Below are 19,088 nucleotides of genomic sequence, written 5' to 3'. Positions count from 1 at the left end.
TATCTCATGGTCACTTAGACTCTCCATTCTCTTTGTGCCTACAGTTTCCATAACCTATTGAAATGTGCATATCGCCTTAGTTATAACTTCAACTTCAACATTAGTGTGACAATCTGCCTGCCTCAATGTCTAAGACTGTTTTGACTGTTATGAGCCGCAGCCTTTGCCTTCTTTCTAGTAATAGGTATTGTTTTTGAAAGTAAGATAATGAAAACGATTTAGCTAAAACTCCCTTTAATCCAACTCTCTCTTTGAGAATTAGGTTAATTGTTGGAGCTTGAAATTCTCATTAGCATAAAAGAGTTCTTATATTGAACCTTACAAACCGACCTATCTCTCGTATTAAAAGTAAATTATATAAAACCTTATATCTAATTAAAAAGGAATAACACCATAATTCTAATAACGTATCAAAACCTAATAATTATATCATCCACTTGGGTTACTGATTTTGGCGGTGATGTCAACAGTTGGGGGTTCTTGTTGTTTAGTAATTGTCGAAACTAAAATTGTTGCAGTAGTTAAACCCTCATTAACATGAGTGAAGACCTCGTTGGACAAGGTAAGATCCCAAAACCAGACTATTGCGTCCGGTTCGAAGCCAGAGTTGAAACCAACCCTGCCATTAATGCTTCCAACGAGGGTCACTGGAAGTCCAGCCTCAGACTAGTCTTGAGTCTGATGTTCTAGAACAGAGCTTACTCTGCCTTTCATCTTCCACCGACGCGCGGTAGAAGCAGAGAGGATACACTTCTTCTTCTCTCTTTGGAGGGTACCAATATCGTTACTCGAACCATGGTGGGACTTCAATATCTTGCTAAGTCATCACCACTTAGACCAATTCTCATGAACTTTAATCTATAATCCAATGTTTGAGGAGTTTCTTTGAGACAAATTGGTGAGTCAAAACTAAGGTACTTGAGCAGACTAATATGGAACCGTAAATGAAGTTTTAAAAAAAATATGCGCTTGGAATATATATGAAGGATCATTGATGAATAATTTTTATCCATAAAGTAGATTGCAATGTGATTAATATTACAAACATTCACATCTGCCAAGGCGTTCGTTGCAGAATCCTCCCTTATGACCGGGACATTTGAAGTAACAATCGATGTCCCTCTTGCAACTTAGAGCCTTGCCCAGTGTGTCACCGATGCTTACGTACTCTGGACTTGCGGCGGCACCTTCAAAACTAGCATCAACTTCGGTGAAATGTCTTGCTTGTGCTCCAAGATCTTCTCATCCATCATTTGCATAAAACAAAATGGCTTTAAAGGTTAAACTCTTCATCTAGAAACAAAAATACTAATAACCAATACTTCAAAATATACTTTTTATTTCTATCACTTGTACAAAAAAAACACATCTTTACAATGCACCTGGTGACAAAAGAAAAGGCAAAATAAAGAAAAACTTACTAGATGTGATGACCAAAATGAAAACCAAGAGTGACAGCTTGAGAGAAGCGTTCTTCATTTTCAAATTTGCTTTGGTTTTTTTAACTTCAGAACTTCGAGCCTCGTTAAAGTTTGCTATGTGTCCCTAGGATTTAGCCGTACGTTTATAATGTAGTAAACTATAAAATCTAGAACAATTAGTCAAAACTTAAAACTTTATTACTTAAACTGGGTCATTTGTGTTTTCTTGACTAGAAAATCATACCATATTTCAAGATTTTAGATAACACACATAATTATAAAAAAAAAATTGACTAGAAAAGTATACCATAAAAATTGAAATTTTATACTCAAAACACAATGGCCTGATTGGTAACGGCAATTATTTGTGGCTGTAGAGACTTTGACTTTAATTTGGCAGTATATGCTTTCCTATTCTCTGTTTTATTATGAGCCAATTTATTTTTGTTTTCCTATTCTCTGTTTTATTATGAGCCAATTAATCGACTTATAGTTTTATAAATTTCAAAAATTCTACTATCATGTTCTCGAATTTATATTTGTATACCGATTGTGCTGATTTTTATAATTCATCGATTGATCCTATTTATTTTCCTGTTTGTATAGTGATTTCTTGGAAAGCAAGATCCACTAATCATAAAGCTTTGGTTGTTGTTAGTTCACCTTACAAAAATGTATAATATTGTGTTTTTTTGGTTGAGGTTTCACGTTTAAATCTTTAATCATGTTCTCAAAATTTATATTTGTATTCCGATTCACTGTTTTATTATGAGCCAATTAATCGACTGATCGACTGATTCTTTTTATTTTCCTGTTCTTATAGTTTTTTCTTGAACATAAGATCCATAAATCATAATGCTTTGGTTGTTCTTCGTTCACTTTTTAAAAAGGGTATAATAATTATGCTTATTTTCCACGTAGGTATTGTGAACGAGCTGAATCGATCAAAATTTTTGTTTCTAATTAATATCAGGAATTATTTTCTATAATCACAATGCTTATATCGATTGTATTTTTCTCTTATTACTGATCTCATAATTTGATTTTTACTTGGATTGCCATATTTATAGGAAAAATATAATCGTAAATAGCCATGTATATTCTCGGGTATGTGGAATCGATTTTTTTTTTAATTCCTCTTTAGTTTGAATTTCATTAGATTAATTAATTCCATGTTTTAAATTATTACTTAATATATATATATATATATATATATATATATATATTTTGAACAGGATATACCTAAAGAACACCACAATGACGATGGTCGTGATGATGATGTTGTGATTCATTCGACAACTACAAGAACTAAATTCTCGGAATGGATTTTATTTAATACACAAGCTCTTCAACCCAAAAAAATCACTTATTATGAAATCCCATATCAATCCGTATGGTGTCATAAAGAGATGATATGTAAGCCAAGCTCAAAGAGAAAACACTTTTTTTTACCCTACAATATTCCTGTTACATTTGTTCCTTTGGTTTAGTTTTTATTTATTTTAATGTAACAATAATATAATTATTAATATATTGATATTTTATCTTTTAAAATATTACACTTTTTATTAATTTTGTCTAAAAGAATCATTAATTAATAATTTTTGATAATATTTAATTTGTGAATAAATTTATTATAAAAGTTTTTGACAATATTTAAAAATTATATTATTATAATTAAAAAAATTATACATAAATAAATGAAAAATAAAAATTTATATTTTTAAACTTATATAATTTCGTAAATTTAAACGATGAACATGTAAGAAAGTATTATTATATACCTTCATTTGTAAAAATCAAACTCGCAAAGGATAAAGCCCATGATTTTTAAGAAATTTACAAATTTGAAATGATAAAGGTAGAAATAACTACTGTTTGAAAAAGAAAATTAACATATCTCAAAAAAATATATACATAAATATGTTATACATACTTACTTAAGTGGATGATTATCTTTATAAGTATATTTATTATAATAAACTTAAGGTGATAAAGATGGAAATTATTATAATTATGGAAATGAATATATGTTGGTTATATTTAAAAATAAAAAATAAAAAAATAACATAAACGATACGATTAGGATGTAAATAAGTATTGTTTAAATAAGTAAGTTAACATATATAAGAGATATATGTGTTATATATTTACCATTATCTATTATATTATTAATTAATTGTGAATTTAGAAATGTATAGCAATCTCTAAGGTTGTATATATAGACCTTGGTCAGAGCTTATGATTGATATCCAACTCTCGAATATATTTTAAGGTTCTTAAAAATTTATCTTCATTCAATGCTTTTATTGTGTTTGACAATATAATTTTGATTATAATTGTTGAATTTGTTAAGTACAGGTTATATTATTGTCATGAATTCTCCAACTGATCGTGTTTCACGTTTGAATCTTTCAAAATACGAATGGAAAATCCGGGTTAGAATCTTGTGTTTATGGGAAGAAAAATCTCTCCGACTTGATTCAACCCTAGAGATGATTTTAACAGATGATCAGGTTTGTTAAATGTTTTAATTCTTAGACAATGACATGTAATCCGGGTGTCTAATTTTCCACCCGGGAAAGGGAAAGTCAAGCTCCCTAAGCTGAAAAGTCCACCAAATACATTATCGGCGTTGTTATATAATCATGATGATAGGAGTGACAACTTTCGTGATAATATAAGAGCATACAATATGATGTTTCATCTTCCTGGACAGGAATTGGTTTTTTACAACGAAGATGATCCTATCGCAGATGTTATGAAGCGTTCAGCCAGAGGATCTTAATTGTTGGCTTCGATGGAATGCAATAAAAAAATACCCGGAAGGTAGAAGTCTCACTTATGCTGAATTTCCTAACATGTTTGTGTGGGTTAAGAGTAAAAGAATCTGGCAACTAAGATCTAAGAAAAGAAAGAGTTTTGCAGTAGGTAGAGTTACTTATGTACCACCTGCTATAGGGCAGGCCTATTACTTGAGATTTTTACTTAATACAGTTCCAGGAGCCACAAGTTTTGAATTTTTAAAGACGGTTAAAGGTAAACTGTACGAGGAATTTAAAGATGCCAGTTTTGCATTGGGAATATTGGATGACGACAAAGAATATATTTTAGCTATAAAGGAGACAAGTACATGGTGTTTTGGACCGTTTCTAAGGAAGTTGTTTGCCATACTGTTGCTTTCAAAAAGTGTTTTAGTGCCTCTCGATCTCTGGGTCGCTACAAAAGATATATTGTGCGAAGATATTTTATATTTGCAAAGGAATCGTACGAACAACCAAGATACATATATAGTTATTTTATAATTATATAAAAGTAATATAAAGATATATTGGTGTAAACTGACGTTTACGTTTATTATTCATAAAAAAAATATGTCAACTAAAATCAAACTACTTTATAATGCAGGTCTAATGTTAAGTCAGGAACATATAAAAAACCTATGTCTAGCTGAGATTGAAATGATTATGCGGTCTAAGGGAAGCTCTTTGTCAACTATTATGAATATGCCTAAATCAGATGGATAATAATGAGAATAGGCTTCTCATAGATGAGAGAAACTACAAGCATGATGAACAAGTAAAGAATTACGACAGGTTATTACGTATGGCAACCAATGAGCAAAAAAGTGTATATTTAGAAATTATTAATGTTGTGAATCGAAACAAGGGAGGTATGATTTTTGTTCATGAATTTGGTGGTACTGGAAAAACATTCTTATGGAGTATTCTTGGTGCTGATAATCGATCTAGAGGTGATATTGTTCTTAATGTTGCGTCAAGTGGTATAGCTGCTTTGCTTATGGAAGGTGGTAGGACAGCACATTCTAGATTTAGTATACCGATCCATGTGGACGAATATACAACGTGTTCAATAGAAGTCAATTCTCATCTTGCCGAGTTAATTAGAGAAGCATGACTCATTATATGGGATGAGGCTCCAATGATGAACACATTTTGTTTCAAAACGTTGGATAGGAGTTTGAGAGATATTATGAAATGTGATCGGGTTTTTGGAGGTAAGGTTTTTGTTTTAGGGGGGTGATTTTAGACAGATTCTACCGGTTGTGCCAGAAGCTGGTAGAGTTGGGACAATTTTAGCCTCTATAAACTCATCTTTGCTTTGGAATAGTAGTAAAGTACTTCAGCTTACACAAAATATGAGACTCCCTAAGGCTAAAAATAGTCGGGATGCAAATGATCTCTCTATGTTTTCAAAATGGCTTCTCGACATTGGGGATGACAAAATCAACGAGCCTAACAATGGTGAGGTCGAAATAGACATACCCAATGATTTATTGATTACAGAATGTGATAATCCTATACACGCAATTGTTAAAGAGATATGCTGTACATCGTTTCTAACAAGGACTGATGCAAAATTCTTTTGCAAAAGAGCTATTCTTAGTCCAATGCAAAAGAGCTATTCTTAGTCCAAGGAATTATGATGTCAATAAGATAAATCAATATATCCTCTCTCAAATTCCAGGTATATAAATAGTATTTTTTATATATAAATAAAATCCAGTATAAACGGATTCTCATTTTGATATTTTTATATCTAGGGGAAGAGACACAATATTTGAGTTCATATAGTGTTGAGACTTCCGATACAAGTGCTTACGACGATATTATCCACACTCAGGAATTCGTAAACAGTATTCAAGTTTCTGGATTATCTAACCATTTTCTGACATTGAAAAAGAGCGCACCTATCATGTTGCTTAGGAATATTGATCATAAGGGAGGTTTATGCAATGGAACGATATTGATTCACTCAAATGGCTAATAATGTTATCGAAGCAAGGATTTTAACAGGTAAAAGAAATGTCAACGATAAAGTTCTTATCCCTAGGATGTTTGTTTCGCCACCGGATACCAAGTTTCCCTTTCGTATGAGGTGTCGTCAGTTTCCCGTTGCTCTTGCATTTGCGATCACTATAAACAAAAAACAAGGTCAGACGTTGGAACATGTTGGATTGTATCTACCCAAGCCCGTATTTACACATGGACAACTATACGTTGCATTTTCTAGAGTGACAAGCAGAAAAAGATTAAAGATTTTGATTACAGATGAAGAAGGGAAATGTCAGTACAAAACCCTTAATGTGGTTTCAAAGAAGTCTTTGAAAATATATGATTTTCTTTTAAGCATCTAATATCTACTATAATGTTTCATTTTATACTATTGTCATCCGATTTTCAGTTTTTTAATAAACAAACAATGTTTAGTCGTGACTCTTTGTATTCTTACAAATCAAAAATCCCTTTTTTTTTTCTATAGCAGAGCAGAATCAAGAAAAACCCTAATTTGAGAAAACCATGAAGTTCGATTATATTGCTGATCTGCTACCCGAAAAAACTAATTGGTGTATCAACGCCAAGGTCTTACATTCTTGGAAAGTTAGAGAGTTCTTTACCAAACGAGTTCTGCTTCTTGTGGATGTAAAGGTTAGTGTCGTTAGTTAAATGATTTTTACTGAAATATCATATTCTAACAGTTATTGTATATAAGACCTCTTACACAATTGTTGTTAAACTGTGAAGGGTGACACAATTGAAGCTCCTTATTTACCTGATACAGTGACTAAACTCCCAAAATATATCGACGATGGTGAGTGGTACAATATTAGAAATTTCAAAGTGATCAATCCAACCATGGAGGAGAAGAATATTCATCATCCCTATTAGATTAAATTTACGGGTGAAACTAAAATGACGCTGCTTGAATCATTAAGTCCTAAAAATTACTTTCGGTTCGAGGATTTGGATGACATAAATCGTGGAAGAATAGATCATTCCATCTCTTTCGGTAAGAATTTCTTAAATAGATTTTATTTTATTTTGGAACAATCCATCAATATAGTTAAAGGGTATCTTTGTGTTTGGAAAACTAGATTCTTTTTTAGGATTTATGAAACTTTGTGTATTGGTCCTTCACATAAAAAAGAATGATTAACACTTTACCAAAAATAGATTAGAAACACTTTGTAAACCTAAATTCTGTCTTTTTCCTTTATTAGATGTTTGTGCGTGTATAATGGATGTGGAAGATAGAAGAAGGCCTGCGAGTATCATTGATATTAATGAAGTTGTTCCCATGTTGTTGAATGGCAGGTAAAAGATATTTACTCTACCTTTATGACTGTTACATTTTAAAGTTGTCTTTGTTAAGATTTTTATTGATTTGATAAACATGTAGGTGTGAGACTGTGAAGTGTCGTCTCAAAGACAACTACGCTTCTCAATTCAGGACCATATGGCAATCAAGCGGGTGCCATCTCATATACAAATCCGAACTTGTGTTCTGTGTAATGCGGTTTATGAGGGTTGGAGAATATGAAGGTATGTAACATAAGTTTTTCTGATATTATCACCATAAGGTAATCAATAAATTCACCTAAAATTCTAAATGTCTATAGGTGCACCATGTCTTGAAAACACCTTGGACTCTTCGAAGATCTTCATAAAACAAGAATTCGAAGGACTGGAGCATCACCAGGCTATGTAAGATGTAATTATTTATATGAAATCAAGTTCAGTGTGATGTTAAAGCAAAATTTCTTAAAACACTTTATATATTTACAAGAATGAATTTCCTGAATGTTATTACATAAACCATGTGATCAAGCAATAAGGTGAAAGCTCAGGCACTCAAGTGTAAAGAATGGGGCGTTAGCCGTTAATTTTTTCTTTTAGAATGTCTATAAAAATTAGTATGTTTGTATTAACCACTACTTGAAATCCAACTTTGTATTACTCTCATCTTTGTTTTGTAACTAAGATAATACATTATAATATATATTTTTTAACTATTGGAAATTGCTTACGCTTTTAAAATTTTGGAATTTACTTATTGAATTTCAATATATGTTTTCTACAGTTTAGTACTTTATTTTAAAGACTCAATTAATATTTCACATTGAGAGTATTATTTATATTTGGTAAAATAACACTTCTGTATATATGCAAATGCACAAAATTCTTGACAATTTGATAAAACATTTAATACTTTTAAAAAAGAAAAAACACTATATATAAATATGTCAATTATTACATATTAAGTCATAAAAGCTACATATCATCAGGTTAAAAAAAAGTTGTTATTAAAATCTTAATACCGCGCTTTAAGCGCGGGTTCCTCCCTAGTGTCATATTATAAATCATAACAATTTAATAACAAAAATAAAGTTTATTAATGATAAATAAAAATTTTAAAAATGTATGTCAATAAAATATGTGATTTTGTTTGAAAATTCTGTTTTTTTTTTTGTTTTTGGTGATTGATTTTTAATTGTTTTGAATGTTTTTATATTGAGTAGTTATATGACCAGTCAAAAATCTATTAAACACTAATGAGTGTATTGTTTTAAAAGTTACTCTAATGATGAATTTCATAAACTCTTTTAAATCATTATTAATGATGATGATGAAAAATAAAATTATTGTTGAAATGGATCTTAAAAGAAAGAGAAAAAAATGAGAATAATTAATTTGTAAAAATAAAATATGTAATATATATATTTCTTTGGAGAGTTTTTAAATATAATTGGGAGAGAAAAAAATAATACTTTAAAAATTTGTTGAACAAGGAAGGGAAATAAAGAAGAAAAAAAATTAGAAGTGGCTGTTAAAACTTAAAAAAAAAAAATTATAAAAGTCTGATTGGCAAATAAAATGCTTTTATAAATTTTAAATGTTTTAAAAGTCTTAAAAGCTTTCACCAATCTAGGCCAATATAAAAAGAATAAAAACCTCTAAACGGCGACTTTAATCTTGGCTAAAATTGTGATAAATTCAGTGGAATAGGTTGATGAAATATGGGTTTAAATTTAACAAATAAAAAAATGTCTCACTAAGAAGCATTACGCTAAAATATGGTCATGGCTGTATATACGGTTAAGTTTGTTTTTGTCATCTGAATTTATATTAAAACTGACATCTATTGAATACAAAAAATTGAAAACATCAAAATCACCTAACACTAAGCCCAAACAAGAGAAGTATAAGCTAACAAGTTACACACTTTCAGAGACATAAACTGACAAGTTATACAATTCCAGAAGCAAAGATACAAAGACTAACAACTTAGAAAATAAGTCACTAAGTAATAAACAAAAACCAAAGCACTAAAACTGTCCAGCTGATCCATAAAAAAGCTCACTAAACTTTTCCATAGAACCTGTAAATGCTGGAGATTAGCAACTAGACCGGAAATGCTATAAACCATGATAGCACACCATCAACAAAGCATCATCAGCACCAGCAGGAACGAAAGCAAGCTCGAACGAAATCAAAGAAACAGAAACCACAACCATGCAGTCGCACAAAACCAGTCGGAAGAAGGCGAGCCAAACTAGGGACAAAGAAGATAATCTTGAGATTGGACCTGAGACAAGCCAAAGAGGACAAACAGCTCTTACACGCAGACCCTCGTCGACCCAACTTTAACCATCTACAAAATCAAAACTGGTGACCTCTTCGCAAGAGAACAGCTGAAAAACGATTCCACAACTATGCCTAAAATCCAAAACCACAACTCAAAAGAACCGCAGAAGAGAGCTAGTAGATGGCTAGCAACAAAATACCATCCGAATGACAAGCAAAAAGAACGAAACCTAGCATATAGAGCAAACATTGACTAGCCAGGATACCTAATAGAGCAGAATAACTAAAAATTGAGTACTAACCAACAGAGAAGGCAAGTTTGAGAGAAACACAAACCACAAACTTCTCTTTGCAATCAGTCCAGGAATTTGTATTGTCTTATAACTATATAACTAGATAAGACTCGTGCTTGAGCACGAGTTTCAATTCATTTTATTTATATTATAATTTTTAAATAAAAAATAATTTATGTGATTGTTTTAAAGAATTTTTTGGGATAAAATATTATGCAATAAAATCATATTGAAAAAGACACCTATTTTGTAAGTTTTATATTGTTAAATTCTATTTTATACAAAATTTTGTATATTTTATATTTTAAAATAAAATTTTAATATTTTTTATTAGTTTATGTATGTGAAGTTATTTCAACAATGTATATTCTACATCATGACTTGAATGTCATTATAATACATAATTTTGTAAATTTAGATTTTAAAAAGCGAGTTATTATACTATGAGTAATTTAATATATTAGTATATTTTTTGTTTTAATATACTTGGTTTCTTGAAATTCTTTCATATTATAGTTTTAACTTATACCAATTTTTTTATATATTAAATTTCAATATTTTAAAAATATTTCAAAATAAATTATTTAAAGTTTATTATATTCTATAAAACTATAAAACTCAAGAAAAAAATATGAAATTGAATTTAAATATTCAAATTTTGACCCGTTTGTAACACCCGCGACCAGGGGTGGGTGTCGATCGACACCAAAGGTGGTGTCGGTCATCACCAGTTATTTCTGGTTTGGCCAGATAGATTCAATTGTCGATTTTGGTCGGTTTGGTTTAACGAAAACCATAGAACCGGATTAGTTAAGTGGCAAGTCGACCTAGGTCGTGGAGTTTTGTTGTTTTGGCCGCTTAACAGAGACAAAATGAGAGAAAACAGTTTCTTGTGAGAGTTTGTGAGATTTTAAGGTGTTTTTGGTGAGATCTTGTTGTGGGAGTGAAGATCCAGGGCTAGGAACATGTTAGAAGGTTGCTAGGAGTGTGGGATTCGTTGTTGTGGTTCAGAAACTTCCTGCAAAGAGGTGAGTGCATGACCATGGCTAATCTAAGCATTTGATTCCTTGTTCTTGCTTTTTTTGTTGTTTTTTTTTTGTGTGTTTTTCTTGTTGGGATTGGTTGCTACATGTTCCTATGGATGTATATGGCTTGGGTTTTGAGTATTGGACGATTTGGAGGAGGTTGGGAGCGAGATTCGACTCTCGGCTTCGAGCAGATTGCGGTTGCAGAGGAAGTGTCGATCGACACCAAGTGGTGTCGGTCGACACCAGCAAAACGGCATCGATCGACACCTCCCTTCCAGCGAGATGGTGTTTATTTTCCTAGTTTGTATGTTTGTTTGTGTTGATTGTTTGGACATTGGAATCAATGTTGCTTGTGTGTATAGTCCAGTAGATGCGAGGATTGCCTCACTGAGTGTTTATCAAATACTTATGCATCTCAATTTGTTTTTGTGGTGCAGGTAAAGGCAAAGTGTGATCATGGAATCAAGACGATGAAGAGGAGGATGTTCTAGGGACTCGATTGGTTGTTGTTTGGCATTGCTAGGTTGCTAGAGTTGGGTCATTAGAACATTGTTAGGATTGCTGGTTCTATGTTTCCCTGTGGTTTGGTTATTGGAATTGTTATACTTGATTATTGGTTATTAATTATTGGATAATATGTTGGTTATTGGTATTGGTATTATTTCCGCTGTTTGGTTTAATTGTGGTTAGGAGACTAGTGAGTATGGAACCACTAGTTATAGAGTATTTATTTATACTAGGTGGATGCCCGCGCTATGCGCGGAATGTTGTTTTTGTTTTTTTGTAGTTTATTTCTGGTTTTATATTTTGTATATTGACGTTTGTTTATAGGAAGTTTTGAGTAGGTTTTAAAATAATGTATGTTTAATAGCAGTCACCTCAACCGATTTTTTATACTCTGCAATAGATGTTTGAGGAGTAGTACGATGCCAAATTTTTGTTCTAGACAATCGGATGAACAACAATAGCAAACACCTTTTTTCTGCCGCAATAGTTCCACATGCAGCAGTTGCAATTACAACAACTACTACTACCAAATCAACACCCTGTAGAGCAACTGTAGTTGATCTAAATGAGACATTAGTTATAGAATAGTAATTAGTTAAATCAATTGTATTGTGAATTTGGTTCATAATAATATGTGGGAAACTTTTGAAGAAACTAATAAGACAATTGAGACAAATACTATTTTACTTTTCTAACATCATTTTTTGTTTCCATAAGAATTTTTTTTTGGTAAAGTGAGACTGTAATTACTTAATCTAACCACATTTTTATTTAAACTATTCTAATTTGTTTGCTTAAAAACCCTAAATTATTTACCCAAGTTAAGAAGTATGTTAATGGAAATAAATAAAACTGTAAGTTATATAATTTCATTGAATTATCTATATTAATATTTTTTAAATACATTTTGTGTTATAACTATTGAATTATACTTATTGACAAATTTAATCTGCGGTATACCATCTTATGATTTTTGGATACAATTATTACACCGGCTATATCTAAAAAACACTTAACTTACGAGATAGATTTAACCTTAGTATAGATTTTTAAAAATCATATTATAACTATAATTCTTTCATAGGTTATTTGTTAAAAGCCCTACAATTTTAATTTATCCTACTCATTTAAAATTTAGTTCTATATAAATGTACTGTTATTATAAAAATATACACAAAAAAGTGTCCAACCTTGAAATAGTGTTGGGTTTAATGTTGTTACGAGCATGACATTCATATTATCACTTGTTGAGCTCATGTATGATCGGAAATTTGATGCAGCCTCATCCCAAATATTCAAGTAGGCAATGATCGACCTGTAAGTGGGTGTAAAACTATGTTGTTAATTGATTTAGAATCATTTTCTTTATATTTACCTTTAAGAAAACCACACTTACGTATTGAGTTTCAGTCGGACTATCAAACGGTCCTTTGAAGTTGGATCTTTAAGGTTAGGACCTTCTATAAAGATGATTTGTCCCAAAACATCTGTTAAATAAATGGGACTATTTCTTATTAGTTTGGTTATATATTTTCATGCTTTAATTATTTACTTAGTCTATGAGTATTTACCAGGTAGTGCTAGATTGGTGTTCGCTAGAGCTTGTAGGTGGTCGAAATTGTGCAGATTGAAGTTTCCTTTTTTAACTGTTAAGCCTTCAGCAGGTATGATGTTCATTTGTGTGCCTCGGTGAAAACGGATAGCAATTGGTTTTCCCGTAACCTTGTAATGATTTGTGCATATTTGCACTTCGAACCGAGTCAGTTCGAAGATAGTATTTTCTTGCAAAGCATCCACATACATGGTCGCAAGATTAGCTGGTATGAATCTATGTATCATTGAATCCTATAAATGGTAGGCAGTGAGTTGTTTTTATAGATGTTTGCGATTGTAATATAATCCATATATGTGTAATTGTTAATACCTTCTCGTCAAACGACACATAGGTTTCTCTTGTCGGTATTGCGACAATGTCACAGTCGGCCATTTTTTAAAAATAGTGCCTGAATTTTTTTCTGTGTTATATGGGGTGTGATCTCTGGGGGAATTTTCTTTTAGTCGTTTTTTTAGAAAGAGCACTTAACGGAGTATACATCTACAAATACTATTGTATTTATAGTGCGTGGCTGTTAGAATCTGAATTGCATCTGTTATTTAATGTCGAATTATTTTTAAAAATTATGTGAATCTTTGATTGTCTTTGTGTTGTTTGGTTTTCTATTACTCCACTGTTATAGTTTAAAACTTAGATGCTATGTAGGGGGATTTATTACCCAATTTATGTGTAGGAGTTGTTAGTGATGGTAGTTATGATGAGTGACTTTTGACATCCATGTGGCCTTAACGAGTTACGTTTGAAATCGATTCAGTGCAAAGTAAATATCAAGAGCTGATAATGTATTGCATAGCTTTTGTCCTGCTTCTTCATTGTAACCGAAACCTAGCTCAATCGATCTCTTTAGCTCGTTCAAATCCTCATCCGTTAGTTTCATTTGTACACTAAGATTATCTGAAATGTCTTTATGAAGCAGCCTCTTCTCTTGAATCATTATCATCTGACGTCTTCTTCTTTTCCAAGCTACGTCTCTTGGTGTTTCACACATAGAGTTGTTTTGATAACCACTGTTTAGGTTTCTGTGAGTGTTCTACGCCACCAGAGTGTTCTTTTAAAAACGCCAATGATTTGTTGATATAAACAATTTTGAGAATTTAGCAGTTGTTGAAGTAGCTTTTGTTTTGTTTCCTCATCTCTCTAATCTTAGTTAAATCCATAGAGTAGTCAGGCAATGTTCCTCCTCCTTTTTGGTCCCAATCACCAAGTTGTGGTACAGATAGCGACGGAGTGTTCTTCTGCACAAACACTAATCCGAAACAAACATATTAAGTAACTATAAAACTGTTTCATATTTGATTCCTAGACTTAACAAAATGAAAGACGTTTTACAAACAGAGCTATTTACAAAGCGATGCATCATGAGGCAGGCATAAAGATGAATACTCAAAAGAAACAAAAGCCAAAAAATTCTTGACTTTATTGGATAAAGTCACAAGCTTTGATTAAATCAACGATGGATAATAAAATCTGGGTAAAGTATGATCTTTTTTTTTTTTTTGATCAATCCAGTAAAAGTTTTCTAATTTTTAATTAACTTCACCACCACAAGCCAAACTAACTCTACAGCAACATGCATCATCAAACCCCATTAAAGCAGAGACACATGGATTATGGTGGATCCAAGAAGAATAAATCGAGTATGATTGATTGAACGAAGAAGCACAGTCGGACCATGGTTTAACGGCGAAGAAGGCGAAGAAGACATCTAGAATCTGGATTTAGGAAAAAAACTGAATCAAGTAATTGGTTTAGCAGTAATGGACTGCATTAGAATTTGTTTGTTTCAGTTTGTTTTTTAAATAAGTTGCGTTATTTGTATGCAAAGTACACGTGGCACTCTTTTAGGTGGTGATGTGTCATGCTGAGAGAGTTAGCCAACTTTTAAATTATAGATTATATATTATTATTATTATTATTTAATTTAAAAAATAAAATAAAAATAGATTGGGTCGTTTCACCGTTACTTAGTAAAATTTTTAATTCAATAGATATTATTTTTAAAGAATAAATATTACAGAATCTTGAACATTTTATAGATTGAGCAATTTATATATTTTTTAAAAAAATCAACTTATAGTATATTCGGAAATAAAACTATTTTCTAATTATAATAAATAATATGATAATTTATTTGTTTCACATAATAGGCTCATATATAAAAATGAAAGGTGAAGTATAATGATAATTAACAAATTAATATGTTAAGTTAGATATTAATTTTTTTTAATATGGATGAATAGTTTAATAAAAGAAATTAATATGGTAAGTTAGATGATATCAAATGCTTTTTTTAGAATATTTTCTTTGAAATTTTTGGAGATAAATTAAAGTTGTATCTACTATTTAAATTTTAATCATGTAATCTATTAATTAATCTATATAATCTATTTATAACCAACTTATTAAAATTATATAATATACAAAATAATGTTGTGTACTTTCGTCCTATTAAATAGGAGATGTTTTAATACAGTTTATACATACAGCGTATTCCACATATATATGACTTTTTTTTTTTACACTCGAAAACAAGATTATGTCATTTAGTGATAATGGTAGAAAGAAAAAATATTTACTGACTTACGAATTTTTCTGTGGAAGTCTCATTTGAAATAACTAGAACCTTGAATACTACTACAACAACACCAAGATATTAGTAAACTGAGCTTTATTAAGAATTTCTCAAACACCTTTCTTACAAACTTGTTTGATCAGTTTTATGCAACACCAAAACAGTTGGTTTGCCACTGAAACAATCCTAATCTACCCAACCTTACCTGCACAGCAACAGCTATGCTCTCTCTTTATTCACTCACCAATGAAACCCTCAAGCAATATTGTTCTTCTTGCTTAGATCTAAATACACACACTTTTCTCTCTATAAAAGTGGTAACCGAACAAGGATGTGAGCTGCTTCTCTTTTATATGCAGCAACAATCTTCACATACTCTTCTTTATCCAGCAAATCCTCATATGCACCATGTCCTTCAAGAACCTCTCTTTGTCCAATGAGTCATAGGAGAAACCCCATCATTATGTTGACTTCAACACTCCACTTGCTTGTAGCTTCCAACGAACACTTTTTTAGCTTGACACCTTTTTCGCCCATGCTCAACAACTCCACGCTCGATGTATCGCACTATCTTCAAGGTGTTGTGCTGGCGGATCAACTTGACACTTCCCGCTTCGTCTGAAGTCCTTTAGGTACATCCCGTGACAGTGTGTAACTCCTACAAATACTCTATTTCTTCAATCTCCCCCTTTTTATCTGAGTGTGTGCCTCAAACTTCCTGTAACAAGTTAGTGATGCAAACCGAACAGCAAACCCAAAACTGAATCACAAGGCATTAAGATAACTGAAAAACTTCAGAGCAGCATAAGGTTCAAAGGTTCAATACATAGCCGAGTAGAACTAAAAAAATCAGAGTTCTGCAATTGTAAATGCAATACATAACCGTTAGAGAGTTTCTGACTAAAAACAACCACTAAGTCAAACTCCTATTTATATTACTCCCCCTACATGCGAGCATACATGAATTTGTTCAGCCACTCTCGGTTTCATCGCCGTCTTCCTCATCTTCAGGATCACCCTCACCCTCAGAATAAACGATATCAAGGTAATCTCCCCCTGCTTGAGTGCACAAACTCATATAAAAACTAGAGAGAAATGATCAGAGAAAGTGGAAGAGGAGAGAGACTTACCTGCAAGACGTTCCATCATGAGTTTGGTGAAGTCATGCAAGTGGCAAATATCCGACAGAAGAGTGAGTGGAGTCTGAGAGGACAGAAGCTCCTTCGGCTCAATCTTGAACTTAACAGGTGCAGCAGAGGTAACATCACCGGAGAGAGCAGGAACAATGCGTTGGAAATGCAGGAGCTGATCGATGAGATTGGGAAGAATGAGACGAACATTGGAGGAAGCATTCGCGACCACAGAGCTGCAGGCACAGATTTCATCAAAGACCAATTTCCCAAAGTTAAAGCGATGGCCTTTGAGAATCATGAAGAGGAGTATAGACCGCTCAGCAGACATAGAGCTGGGGTTCATTGTGGGCATCCAGTTCTGACAACAGATCTTCTGAAGCATCGCCACCGTATCGCCCATCTCCTTTTTGTTGCGAAGCTCCCAAGTACGAATCCAACCATCAGTGAGGAGAGTGACAATCTCATCAACATTGTCAAGAACTTGGATCTGAGTCGCATTCAAAGGGTACGACTCATTGGGAAGCTGATACATGGCATTGATGAGAGATGGAGAGAACTCATACATGGATCCACGGACATAAACTTTGAGTGTGTCAATCCCCTCTGTTTCAGCTTCAGCCAGGTTGGCATAGAACTCTTTGATAACAGCCCCTACAAACGAATCAACTTCAGTAACCGTAGACAGAAGACCAAAATCCGACAGGATTTTGTATGCATCACCACCGTGAGGGTTATCAGCAGCAAGGCAGCCCATCTCATTGAAGGGGCGATCTGAGATAGTCTGAAAACGACGCATGGTGAGTTCGGAGAAGAACTGAGATGAGTAGGGATCTGAGGACGGAAGCTTCAGTTCATGGTAGTTGCGATCACGAGCAGCAGTGAGACGGCGATTTGCAACATAGCGAGAGAGGTACGTCGGTGGAGGAACTTCTACAACATCCTCTGCAGTGAGATCGGGCTTTGGAAGTGAAGTGTCAGTGACATCTTCAAGGTCATCGTGAGTGGACGAGCGAGTAGAGCTACGACGAGGCATGCGACGAGTTGGAGCGGGCGATGGCTTAGACTTTCCTTTGGATCCAGATGCACGAACACAGGAACATTTGCTAGGAGGAAGAGGAGGAGGCTTACGCTTGGTCTTCTTAGGTTGAGAGACTCCAGGTTCGGTCTTTAGGACAAGTGGAGGGTCTGCTGAAAAAAGAACAGGAGCAGCGGAAGATTGTTCAGCAGCAGGAGTGGAGTTCTCAACACCAAGATTCGAAGAAGGTGGGTTGTCGTGGTCCATGATCAACGAGTGAAGAGATCTGAATGTGAGGAAGGTTTTAGGAGCGAAAAAAAAGAGATGTGGACAACAAAGAGACAAGGCGAAAGCGGCACAAAGAGAAATGAATAAGGTTTAGGACAGTCTCCCAAATAAGTAGCCACCTGCGACACTTAACACACATGTGAGATTCGTTCATGGCCCGAAAAGAGTTTCAGGTCAAACGACAAACTGGGCCCAAACACATAAACCAAAACCCACACAAAGGCAACAGTGCTTACACACATAGCATAATGAGATAAAAACACATTCTTTGATATCAATGTTTTACACAAAGCTGTGATAACAAGAAATGTGAAATCTCATCAAGAGCATCTTCAGACAAAGTAAAATGTTTTTTTTATTATAATACATATACACATATATATAGATATGATAAATGTCTGACAAAATAACATATAAAACAAACAAACAAAAGGATGAGGATACCACACCTGAGTCTTATGGCTGAGGTCAAACAGACAGATTCCCAAGTAAGAGTTGCACAACTGATGTGATTTTAGTAGATGAAAAAACTAGCAGCTTCTTAGCTCAAAGAGATGTAAAACATACTCAATGATCTCAACAGACTAGACTACACTCATCATACTCAACCGGAACAGATCCTCATGATGTGAAGCCAAATTCATGGCGATGAGGGTTGATGGATTGATGTAATGAAGAAACAACATAGATACAGATATACACAGAGTTGTACTTTTTTTTTTTAAATTCAAGAAGAAGAGAAAAGAACATCAACCCCTTTCCTGCCGACTCATACACTCTTGAGTTGTCTTTTTTTTTTTTGTGTTTTTTTTTGTTGTGGATTTTTTTT

General features: G+C 32.9%; 2 protein-coding genes across 2 annotated transcripts; both read right to left on the bottom strand.

Annotated features, from left to right (window-relative positions):
* On the bottom strand, nt 1,009–1,519 carry LOC109132229 (defensin-like protein 259). The gene is made up of 2 exons (XM_019243530.1): nt 1,422–1,519; nt 1,009–1,238 (listed from the first exon to the last, which is right to left on the bottom strand). The coding sequence occupies exons 1-2, from the start codon at nt 1,477–1,479 to the stop codon at nt 1,039–1,041; spliced, it is 258 nt and encodes an 85-aa protein (XP_019099075.1). The 5' UTR covers nt 1,480–1,519; the 3' UTR covers nt 1,009–1,038.
* Nucleotides 16,794–18,238, bottom strand: LOC104707623. Its single transcript, XM_010423999.1, has 2 exons — nt 16,954–18,238; nt 16,794–16,879 (listed from the first exon to the last, which is right to left on the bottom strand). The coding sequence occupies exons 1-2, from the start codon at nt 18,236–18,238 to the stop codon at nt 16,794–16,796; spliced, it is 1,371 nt and encodes a 456-aa protein (XP_010422301.1).

Source organism: Camelina sativa, chromosome 1 (genome assembly GCF_000633955.1).
Source record: "Camelina sativa cultivar DH55 chromosome 1, Cs, whole genome shotgun sequence".
Classification (NCBI taxonomy): domain Eukaryota; kingdom Viridiplantae; phylum Streptophyta; class Magnoliopsida; order Brassicales; family Brassicaceae; genus Camelina; species Camelina sativa.
Note: the sequence above shows the minus strand (reverse complement) of the source record. Positions and strands in the feature narration are given on the sequence as shown.